The 11,996-nt window shown below is 39.5% G+C and overlaps 1 protein-coding gene across 1 annotated transcript; it reads right to left on the bottom strand.

Moving 5' to 3' along the window:
- Window positions 1-329: 329 nt before the first annotated feature.
- On the bottom strand, window positions 330-11,408 carry tbx20 (T-box transcription factor 20). Its single transcript, XM_078251783.1, has 8 exons — window positions 11,279-11,408; window positions 9,808-10,045; window positions 8,348-8,512; window positions 6,834-6,942; window positions 3,599-3,757; window positions 3,332-3,408; window positions 940-1,052; window positions 330-658 (listed from the first exon to the last, which is right to left on the bottom strand). The coding sequence occupies exons 1-8, from the start codon at window positions 11,406-11,408 to the stop codon at window positions 330-332; spliced, it is 1,320 nt and encodes a 439-aa protein (XP_078107909.1).
- Window positions 11,409-11,996: the final 588 nt, after the last annotated feature.

Here is an 11,996-nt window from a genome sequence, read left to right as displayed (position 1 = left end):
TCCTTGTATCGTCTCGCGTCAGGCTTTACAGTTTGTTTTGAGGTTGTAAGTGTTTGTACAACGTCACTAAAGGGTTCATAGAAACCACAGGCCCTGCTGATGTGTCCGCAGGTCCTGTGGAGGCGCCACAGTCCTTTTTTGGGGGGGGGGGGATTTTCTGGATCAGTGCGCCACATTCTCTTCGCACACCTCACTCGCAGCAGGTGAACTATTTACAAAGACCAGTGGGAAAGATACAAACAGGATGAGGAGTGATGAGTCGGAGTGGATGGAGTTGCACTGGATTGGGAATCAGAGCGAAGAACGGCCGTCTCCTCCCCAGGACGGAGTCATACAAAGGGCGTCATGACCGTGGAGGTGTGGCGGAGTCCCTGGATGGCGGCATAGGGCCCCTGCTGGAAGTAGTGGTGGTAGCGGGGCATGTGGAAGGAAGGGAAGGACGGCCCACTGCCCTGCATGGTTCCAGCCAGAGCGGTGGGCGTCAGCGGCATGCCCAGTCGGCTGTAGGGGGGCAGGGAGCCCTGGATGGGGTGGGGCAGGGAGGCGGCGCCGGTGCCCATGGCCGACAGGGACTGTGGGTGCTGGAAGCCCGAGAAGCCCGAAGTGGTGGTGACCCAGGAGCTCAGGGAAAGGTTGTCTGAGGCGGTGAACGCCGAGCCTGCGGGAAACAGGGGGGGGGGGATGTAAAATATTAGGGCGATACATACTTAGGTTAAAGGATAAAGCTGCTAATATTCTGAAACGTGAGTGCCAGCAGGTCAGAAAGTATTGAGAGACAAACGGATTGTTTTAGATCTTTTCATGTTATTTGTTAACGATAAGAAAAATACAAAATAACACCAGCCTAATCCTACGTTAGGTTCTTATTTTGTTCTTTTTACAGGATCCCTCTCATCTCCTGTATCCGTGCTGACTGCTTTGGGTGCGACAGCCACTCACCTCTGGTGTGTGCGCTGTGTCCGTCCTCGCTCAGGTTCTCCTCGTCGCCAGCGTAGGTTCGGATCGGCGACCGGGCGTACGAGTGCTTGTGGATCAGATTCTCAACACTTTCCCTGCAGCAAAAGCCGAAGAGAGAGCCCCAAAATAAATCTCTTTTTTTTCCATTTTAGAGTTGCACCCCAATATAAAAAGAGAAAAAGATTCTCGTTTAACCTGCGGAATATATGAAAATATTTGAAAATGATCAAGAATTGTATGTCAACCTGCAAAGCCTCACTCGTTTATAGCGCAGCCTTCTTTCTTAGGTAACACTTTAGCATCACACCATGTGATGTGTCACAGATTTCAGTGTAACACCAGTATTTTGTTCTGTTCACTGACTATGTCTCTGTTTGCATATTTCCGTACATTCATGTAATATTTTTGTCTGAAAATATGTGTGTCCACTCTGTGTGTAGTTGTTTTCATCATGTTTGTGTAGACTGTGCACGTAGCTGTTGGTGTAAGTGTGTATATGTGTGTTTGTCTGTATGTTGACCATCCCACAAAGTGCATTAGCTCATTTGAGTCTTGTCAGATAGCACTTCTCAAACACAGTGACACAAATTGTTGGGGGAGGTAGTAGGCGTGTGTATGTGTGTATGTGTTACGGTGGGTGGAAAGGCAAGTGGTCTGCTTCATGAGCGCCATGCGTCCACATTAGCAGCCCCCCTTCTGCAGCCCCCGCCCCTCCAATTAGGTTAGGAAAGTGCAATATCTGTCAGCAGAGGAGTACAAATGTGTGTGTTTTTATCAGCGTTGGGCCCCTCTGGCACAGAGGCCAAAGCAAACTCCCACAATGCACGGCAGGCCGAGAGGAGGCGAGGGGAGGGAGCGGGTGGGTATGTGGGCCTTGCTGGTTTCAATCAGTCACTGCAGCCAATTGAATTACTGTGTGTTTTAGTGCAGTGGCCGACTCCAGACTAATGTGATTTCTGCAGCTCCCCGAAGATCAATTGATCAGGTCTAATTCACAGCCCTCAAAAAGAGAAAGACAGAGAAGAAGAAGGAGAGGGGGGGGTGTCTGGCTGTGTTTCGGACGTCTCTGGTTTGGGATGTTTGATTGAGGGAAATGGGCAGATGGTTTGATTTTGTCAGCTGATTTTGGCCGGAGTGCCGGAATCAGGAATTACGAGAAGTGTGTGTTTTGGCAGCGTCAATAAAAATCCTTTGGACGGGGATTTGTAACTGTAAATGTGTGTGTGTGTGTGTGTGTGTGTGTGTGTGTGGCATTTCATGCATAATATCGTACAAAACAATAGTGTAGGGCAAAAGAAAGAAAGAAACAACAGAAAAAAGATAGAAAGACAAGGAACAAAGACCAGGAAAGAAGGATGCAAAAGATAAGACGAAAAGGGTGAAAGAAAGAAAGAACAGAGAAAGGAAATGACAAAAAACAAAAAACAGGAAAAAAGAATTAAAGACAAGAAGTGAAACAGATGAAGAAAGAAGACAGGGAAAACATAAGATAACAACAAGAAGATATGAAGGGAAGAGAATAAGAATAAAAGTGGTGGTTGGAGTGGTTGGAAACAAAAAAAGGAAAGACAAAACAAAGAGAAAACAATGAAAGCAGGAGCAGAAAGACAAGAATTATAAGAAGGCCTCAAGAGACAAGAAAGGTGATCAGAACTATAGGAAGCCTCGAAGGCTAAAATGACGGGAAGAAGAAAAGACGAGATAGAAAAGATTTGAAGAAGCAAAGAAATTAAAGAACTATAGAAACAAAAGACAAGAAGGAAAGGTAGAATAAGAAAGATAAGATTCATTCTGACACAAATAGAAAAACATAAATACAGTAGTAGGGCTGGGCGATACGGAGAAAATCAGATATGGCGATATTCTTGTCCTAATTCCTCGATGTCGATATTGTGGCGATCTTATAGGGTTGACAACTGGTGCTTTGACAAAATACCTTCACAGTGAGATTTAAGATAAATAATCTTCAGTAATGTAGATATAATGACTAAGTGGGTAAAGGTAAAAAGAATAATAGAACTAGAGCTAGAACAGTCTGGTAAGTTCAGAAAATGACATCACTTTACTGTAATGCAGCCTTTAAAACCAGGAAAAGACAACACTTATTACGATATTACGATTTACAAAATCTGAGACGATATCTAGTCTCATATCACGATATCAATATAATATTGATATATTGCACAGCCCTATACAGTAGCTTCTGTATTTACTAACGAGCAGCACGATATCTGACACACACACACACACACACACACACACACACACACACACACTCACACACTCACACACACACACACACTCCTCCCTCCTTGAGTTTTTTATCGTTTTATCGATGGTAAACAAACAGTGCAGGACCCAGAATCCCCTGTACCTCTCCATGTCCGTCAGCCTCGACGAGTCCCGGAAACCTTTGGCGAACGGGTTGCTGTCAATCTTCAGTTTGGTGATCTGGGAAACACAGCGGGAGAGAAAAGTGTCAATCTTTCTCCAGAAAAGCTACTAAACGGTGCGTGTAGCTATTTTATTGTTTTAAGAAACGTCATGGGAACCAACAGCAGAGTTTTGGCAGTTTGTCCAAAGAGGAAGAAGAAGAAGAGAACACGTGGCCTCTAAGGCCCACTGGTGGTCTATCACTCACCAGCTGGTTCTGATAGGCCGTGACGGCGGTGAAGACGGTCTCAACGAAGACGAAGGTGCGGAACTCCTCGGACTTGAGGTTGAGCAGCGAGGCGGTGTGCTCCTTCTTCTTGATGATGTGGACCCGCGGCTGGTACTTGTGCATGGAGTTGAGGATGATCTGCAGGAGGACAAGCAGAGCCGGGGTCAATGACAATCAATGGGAAATGGATGGGTTCAACAGTCCGACTGTCAGGGACAACCAGCAGACATCCAGTCTAACCAGCGTTAATACATCAGGGTCAGGCAGGTGCTGAAGTGGGTAGGAAAAGGAAGACAGTATACCCCGCCATGCATCACTTTTTGGTAATGAAACATGTTTTATATCATTGTAATTTAGATATCTTAACCCTTGTGTTGTCTTCCTGTCGACCCATGAACTTGTTGTGCTTCGCGTCAAAATGGAACTTTTGGCGCTTTTTCCGATGTTTTTGTCACTTATTTCAGCACTTTTTTTTTTAATTCATGGTCAATAAACCTCATTTATATGATATTATAACTATTTTTTGAGTTTAAACAAAGCAGAAATTATGATTTATTTGGACTAGTTAAGATCAGAGGATGCTGAGTGGATCACAGACTGGTTTATGTCAAAGTTTAGTTTCAGGATACTGTTTTGAAACCATTCAAACTTGTTGTTTTTTTTCAAATGCTATAAAATTGAATAAAACACCCAAAATGCAATGAAAGCAATCATTCATTTTACCTGTGAACAATGTTGTATCATGGGTTCCATACAACGTACATCCATGCATCCATGTTATTTTTAGGCAATTTGTTTGAAATAAACCCATATTTCTGATATAAAATACATTGAAAACCCGAGGACAACACAAGCAATGTGAAGACATCCCTTAGGGCTCTGGGAAATGATGTCGGGTTTTTTTTCCACTATTGTCTGACATATTCTATAAACTAAATTATTGAAAAAATATAAAAAATATACTTAACATGTTACCCTGTTTACATAAAGTGAAGTTAGATGTTTTACCTAACAGTATGTTCAGCATTATATATATATATAAAAAAATAGAGTAAAATCAACTGTGAAATTATTTCTGCATTTATTAAATATATTTCTTCTACAACTTCTACTTAAAAACTCCTTAAATTGCTCCAAAATAATAAACAACCACATTATAAAAGAAAAATAAATATTGAAATAAATACAGTAACCTAGAAAAATGTGTCAACAATGGTAAGTTAGAGAAGCTCCACACTGAGCATGGCATAATGCCTCATCGTTTACTCATTGCTCCCTGACTTCTGCGCAGTTTTGAAAATATGTTTGACATGGAAAGCCTTCATATTGGACCGACTTACCGGTCTGATTGAAAGGGATGGGAAGGCCCAACAAAGACGAAGAAGGAAAAAAAAAGAGAGTTGAGAGTTTGAAAAATGACAGCGAGAGAGACCGGGATGCATTGCAGAGAGACGGCGAGTAAAAAGGACAGTGGCGGAACGAGGGGAATGTAGAGAGAGAGGAGTGTGAACAGATAAAGTTGTTAACACTGCAGCAGCTGCAGGTCAGACTTTTCCTCTATCCAACCGTTCTGTCTGGCTGCAGCGCAGGAAACAGCTTATGCAGCTCTCTCAACCACTGACCCGGGACACCAAATATTAAGTAATAGGGGTGCACGATTCCGAAAATGTCACGATTTGATTCAAAATCGATTTTCGATTCAAAAACGATTGATTAAGAAAAACGATTCACAGTATGTAAATGTAGTTACTTTTCCCATGCGATTGCAGTAGACATGCAATTTAAAAAAAAAAAAAAATTATTTATTTATTTATTTTTTAAATATGAATCAATTTTTGGACACCCCTATTAAGTAATATACAGATGTAATGTTTGTGCAGAATGTTGTGTTTTTAACACTAGGTGCAGCATAATGCAGGCTTTCTAGGTAGTTAAATTAAATGCATCAACATTTGTTTTACAAAAGGATACACATGATTGCCAGTGAAGCAAATTATTTCAGTTGATGAAGTAAAAAAAAGTAATATTGTTTTTAGTATTAAAAAGAGTGTCTCTCCTTTATCAAATAAGTCATCCATACAACTTTTTCTGAATGGTATTATACATTTTAGGATATTGTGGGGTGTTTTTATTTTGGATACAGTTCATTTAGTTTTGTGCCACTATAGATTTAATTATAATTTTTTTTCCAAATGTCAAGGCTTTAGCAGCAACGATAATTACACAAACAATAAAACAAACGTTTGTCTGATCATCATGTTATGGGAAATATTATTTCTGCATTTTTGTTCATATTAAAACAATTGATGAGTTTTTTTTTAAACGATAACATTCATTTAATGGGGGGGGGAGGAATGCATTTTTGCTCTTTAAAATACAGATGCATAACATTTTTTTTTGTTATGAATACATTATTTCTCCTTAAAACAAGCAGCTTTAGTAAACTTTTCCCTTATAAAATACATTTTAATATGTAATATCCAATCCCTGCTACATCTCTCTTTTACAAACTACTGTATCCACTATAGGAATTACTAACAATAAAAAAAAGAATATAAAATAAGAAGTGTATGTATCTGTAAAATAAATAAAGAGATATAGGCTACAGTAAGTAGTCATGACGCTATGTTTGCTTAAAAAAGAAAAGATGTCAGGCACAGGCCCTCTAAGATAATAGTGACCTTGTTTGAATGGATACACGATAAATGTGTTTTTGGTTGCGAAATGTTTTTTCTGCTCCCTGCTTGTGCTTGGCTATTTGCCTTTAGTGAAAGGTGGGTTAAAGGAGCAATTTGCTCTTGTCAGGGGAGTAATTACAATGTCACACCGGCCTTTGAACCTGACGGAGAGACAAGCTAGCTTTCATATGACTTAGCTTACTAACTTCATCAACTTTTTTAAAAAATATTTTTACATGCAATGTGGTCGATATCCAGACTTGTTTAATAACTAACGTTAACAAATCCAGAATACGAATTCCTACACACACATTTAACATGTGTCTTGTCATTTTAGATACAGTTTAGGCTAGGCTATTACTTTCTGGTAACGTTAGCTTAGTTATCACCTGAATTGTAGGCTAACTAGCTGGTATTTTCACAGTGTTTCGTAAAAGTAATGTCTCTGTAAGCATGTGTTACTGATAACGTGGGTTAATACGTGACGTTGTTTTTATTTTTTATTTCTAGATACAAAAGAGGAATAAAGTGCTCACATGTCCGTGCTGGTCCAGTTCGTTGTTTGTCAGTTTGACTTTCTCGAAGGAAACCATTTGCTTCATGAGCTGCTCTCCAGTGAACGGTGAGTCCGGGTGGACGTACAACCTGCAGGAGGAGAAGGAGAAGAACGGTGGATCACATCCTCAGCTGTGATTGGCTAAGAGGCGTTCGAAGCGAACGTTTGATACCCAATCAACGCACAGCTGTGAACAGAGCGAATTGGAAAAGTATAAGTCGCTTAGCAACCACGTTCTATCTCTCTATAAAATAACGGGTAAATATTATGGTGAATTGTTTCAGTTTTTTTGTTGTTTTTTTAGGGTGTTTTAATATTGGAGACTAAGACAAGAACAAAATCGAAATGCAATACATTTATTTGAAAGCAAATCATTTTCTCACTAACGCATTTAATTAATTATTTTTCATCAAGAAAAGTATTTGTGTTAAAATAGAACATTAACAAAATATAGCTAGGCATCGCTGCCTAAACAATAGCCCTATTTGATCTACATAGTGTTAGGCTACTCCTCACTTATCCCCAAGACGTGTTTGATTTAGCTAATTAAGCATTTTTTGACCTATATGCTCGGAATTGAAGTGTAGACTAGCCTACATGTATGCAGATCAGGATTCAAGAAATAGGCCTACTAAGGAGACCCTTAATAAGGTCACCAAGACACAAAAAATAAGTCTTTATTATTTATTTTTTGCCAACATAAAGTCAGGAATAACACGTTTGTTGAGAAACAGTGACTCCTTTATTTAGGCCTATTTTGCTGGGCTAAGGTCAAATTCGAGTGTATTGTCTTAACTGCTTAAATCAGCCCATAAAATACCCATCGTGTGTTAGGCTATACATGTTAGCCTAAAAAAAAAAAATCTTCCCTTAGCTAAACCCCCCCAAATTCTCAGGAAAAAAAAAAAATACAGAGGACATGACCTGTCCTGGGTGCATGGCATATAGCGACCATAATGTTAAAAAAAAAAAGGGTTTCAGCTGGCCTATTCTTTGAATTGACATTTTTATGACATCAATCAGCATGGCATGAATGTTCCCAGATGCTTCCTGGTAAAGATTACATTATTTCATCGATCTCCATTACGGTGGTGGCCTCGCACAGCTCTTTGGTCCCCAGTTTTTCTTCACGAGTTGTTGATGATGTTCGATAAAAAAAAGAAAAAAAAGAAAATATATATATCCTAAATGGCTAGGCTATAGTTAGCCTGTCACAGTTTCACAACAGTTACCCTACAGATTATGGCTATATTCATTCATTATTATTCAAATTTTGAGGTTTCCGATTTTTCTTTCTTGGCCAATTTGCTTCCCTTTAGACTGTTTGAAAAAAAAGACTATAGTCTAAGCCTATCTTCATGTCACCTGTAAGACCCTGGTGTTTAAACCATAAGCAACAACAATAGGCTATAGGCTATAGCTTTTCACGGCCCCCTTTCTGAGTGTTTTCTGTCCAGGAGGGCTCTGACAGGTGTGCAGGGCGAGTCTCTGTACCTGGCGGGCAGAGGAGGGTCGGCCTTGCCGGCCACCAGCCAGGAGGAGCGGTGGTAGGCGTATCGGTACCGCTTGTTGTCTACTGGGACGATGTCCATCAACACGATGTACTTGGAGTCCTGGTCCACCCCGGAGAAAGAGACCCGGATGGTGGGAAACATCCTCCTGATTGACAAGTGATAGATTATATTATTATTAGCCCGTTTTAACATTTAGCCTACAATAATATAAGGCTGATAAACATAGCCTAATATTCATAATCGTATTTGGGTGTTATATGTGTATTCCTATTTTGCTTTATGGCAGAATCAAATCAAATCATTATGAGGCTATATATATATATATATATATATATATATATATATATATATATATATATATATATATATATATATATATATATATATATATACTGAGGTCATGTCGTCCATAATGCATCCAATCTCCCCTCTCAGAAAAGAAAATTCTGACCAGACACCAAAAGAAAAGTCTATATGCCTAAACATTCTTTTTTTAAGTTTCTTGGATTTTCATATTTTTCTTATTCATTATTTGTAGACTATATTTTATTTCCTAAATGCTATTTCAAAGCCACGCATGTATCAAATTCTGGTTTGGCTATTTAGTAATGGTTTTATTTATTCTTATTTTTAAATGATCCAATGAAATCCTTTCATGTGTATATAGGCTATTACTAACTGTATAGATTGCAAACCCCCTCCAGGTTATTAAAACTGCATGACCGTTTTGTCCTCAGTGCTGCAGCCCGGCTGTTATGTCTTGCATGTAGGCCACGTTATGCAGACATACAGTATGTTAACTTTATGAAACAAATACAACGTCTTAGCCATATGCATTTCTATTTCAGGATATGATTACATATACATTCTTTAATTTACTCGTTTTAAGTGGCCATCCAGCCGCGGTGCATGCGTGTAGCCTTTTATGGCCATCACCAGCTTGTTCTTTGTTCACAGGACTGTAAGGCCAGTAAACATGAGATTAAGGTGCAGCTATCAGGCGACGGCCCGTTCATGTGAACTCTGCAGTGTGTCTGAGTTCACTGTTTGAGTCGTGGCTCTGACTGAGGTAAACCCACATGAGCTTTATACTCTTCATTTTATAAACTTTTTAAGCTTGCAAACTGAAGATGTGCACATCTGAACACCACGAGAGGACAATACATGTTTTGATTGTCCCCCCCCCACCACCACCACTTTGCGAAAAATGTGTCTGTTAAAGTCAGTAAATGACCTTTTATAAGATTGTATCACTTCTGGTTATCATAAGCATCAAATAAACCTGTTTATCTTGTATAATGTTATGTTAATGTAATGTTATTGTAATTCCTATTATTTTAATTATTAGTATTGTTGTTAAGTCATCCTGTAGGCCTATACGGGACTGTGATAAGATAATAATAATAATTAGAATAAATGAAAGACAAGTCAACCGTTTACCTTCCAGACTTGGTGATGATCATCTCGGTGCCGAGCTCGTGAAATTTGTCCCACAGCTCTTTGGTTTCCAAGCTGCACGAGATCTTCGCCATCTCCTCGCTGGGGATGCCGGGATTGGTAGGGATGAGCGGCTCCGTGCACACCGCGGGCGCGCTCCCGCTGAAGTCCCCGTGTCCGTCCAGGGAGGACAGGTCAGCCAGAGACTGCTGGTTGCAGGAGGACTTCTCCACAAATTGTTCTTTTTTTTTTTTTTTTATTAGAAAAAATAAACAGAAGTGTGAGAATATTTTTTATTTCATTTTCAATTATTGTCATCAGTGAGAGCAGCAGCTCTGTGTCACCAAGGATACACGTTAGTAAAGTCAGCGAGCCTGCACGTCGCCTAGTTTACAATCCAATAAAATGGCTTATACATTAAAACATATCCTTATATTGTTATCATTATCCTGTTATTACGAGATTGTCTACACTGTCCCATGTCTTCATGGTAATGGGAAATAAAATGAAATAACATTTGAGCTCTTTGTTATGTAAGCCTATACATCTATAAAACATGTTCATCCTTAAGGGGAAAGAAACCTGTTTATGATTTCACTGAAATTCTAAATATGAAAAGGAAAATAAATAAAAACTGACTGTTCTGCCAGTTTGGTATTCTTTTTTTTTTTTTTCTCAAAAAAGTTGGTGCAGCATCCCATGTTGAGTGGATTTCTGTTACCCAGGCTAAAACACGTTGCAATATGAACGCTTCAAATGAAACATAAGTCGCTCATGAGACAGAAAATAAAATGATTGATATTCACAGTTGCAGAGCTCTGCTCCAAAATCCAGCGAAGTGAAATGCTACTATTTATGTGATGTAAAACTGAGACGATCCACACAAACTCACATCACTGTGTCAATCGAGCACTTCAGTCACTTCTCAATCTTTCAATTACTACACATTTCCATTTTGTGTTTTAAATCACAATTATCATCTCGAAAAAAAGAGAGTTTCATTTCTAACCAGACTCAAATTTAAACAATTACTCAGTGGTAATAAATATAGAAAAATAACATGTTGCTTTTCATTTATTTGTGAAATGATGTTTTCAGTCACCTTATTTACTTATTTATTTAACCTGCCTGTATATTGTGAAGCATTGATCGTTCGCTTTTTACCTCGCTGTCATCTGACAGAATTCGTCCTAATTCATTTGCCTATTTTGGTGTTCTCAGCATGTTGTAACACTCGTATTGTAGCCTACTGTAGACTATTTATTCTATTATTCTAACTTCTAGCCTATCTATTTTCTTCTCTGCTTTTGCAGTTTCCTCAACTCCTCCATTAACTTTCAGGTTCTTTTTTTTTTATTGTTGCGTAAAACAACTTTAACAGCTGTAATCTTACGCACCAATTCACCTGAATCAAACCAATCGAATTCACTTTTCTATTTAATTTCCCAGTAGTCCGGCCCTCCTCCATCCTTACCGAGAGGCTTGATGGTGTTCTCTTCCGTCTCCTTGTCCTTATTGGGCTTCCCACTGGACATCAGGGCGGCTATGGAGAAAGCGTTCGCCCTGGATGAGAGCTGCGGTTTCGGGGATGACGTATACTCCATGTCGGTGAAAAGGCTTTTACCAAAATAGTCCCCTTTAAATAATAATAATAATAATAATAATAATAATAATAATAATAATAATAATAATAATAAAAAATCCTGCAGAACTCTGCCTGTTTTTGGCTCCAAGAAAAAGGCGAAAAGAAAAATACGCACAGTTTGTCCTCGATTTCGCTCTTTGCGCACAATCTGCTCGCTCAAACGGGTCAGTACTCGCCACTTTTGGAAACACTTGTCACTGCCGAGTTGTAAGTCTTGTTGGCTGCATGTTGAAGGGCGAAGGAGGCGGACTGACTCCAGTGACTTGTGCGTGTCCTGCGGTGCCAGATCTGAGGCCGGCTGCTCTTTGGGAAGCTTCAGTCCGATTCACCCTCCCCTTATAATTCCACTCTGCCCTCCAATCACTGCCTCTGCTTCCACGTCACACTCCCACTGTCCCACAGCAGCTCTGATACCGAGCAGCCAATTAAAAAACCTGGAGCTGTCAGGGGCTTTTTTTTTAAATTATTTTATTTTATATATATTTTTTATTTCCAAAAACCCAGGAGAGTGTGTGGTTTAGGAGAAATCATATGTGAGATTTTCATG

Source organism: Sander vitreus, chromosome 6 (assembly GCF_031162955.1).
Source record: "Sander vitreus isolate 19-12246 chromosome 6, sanVit1, whole genome shotgun sequence".
Lineage (NCBI taxonomy): Eukaryota > Metazoa > Chordata > Actinopteri > Perciformes > Percidae > Sander > Sander vitreus.
Note: the sequence above shows the minus strand (reverse complement) of the source record. Positions and strands in the feature narration are given on the sequence as shown.

Excerpts from the sequence above, each read along its gene's own strand:
- tbx20 (XM_078251783.1), bottom strand. The coding sequence starts at position 11,408 with ATGGAGTATACGTCATCCCCGAAACCGCAGCTCTCATCCAGGGCGAAC. Across the intron at positions 10,046-11,278 it reads GAACACCATCAAGCCTCTCG|AACAATTTGTGGAGAAGTCC; the intron begins GTAAGGATGGAG and ends AAAAAAAAAAAG. Across the intron at positions 8,513-9,807 it reads ATCATCACCAAGTCTGGAAG|GAGGATGTTTCCCACCATCC; the intron begins GTAAACGGTTGA and ends CTTGTCAATCAG.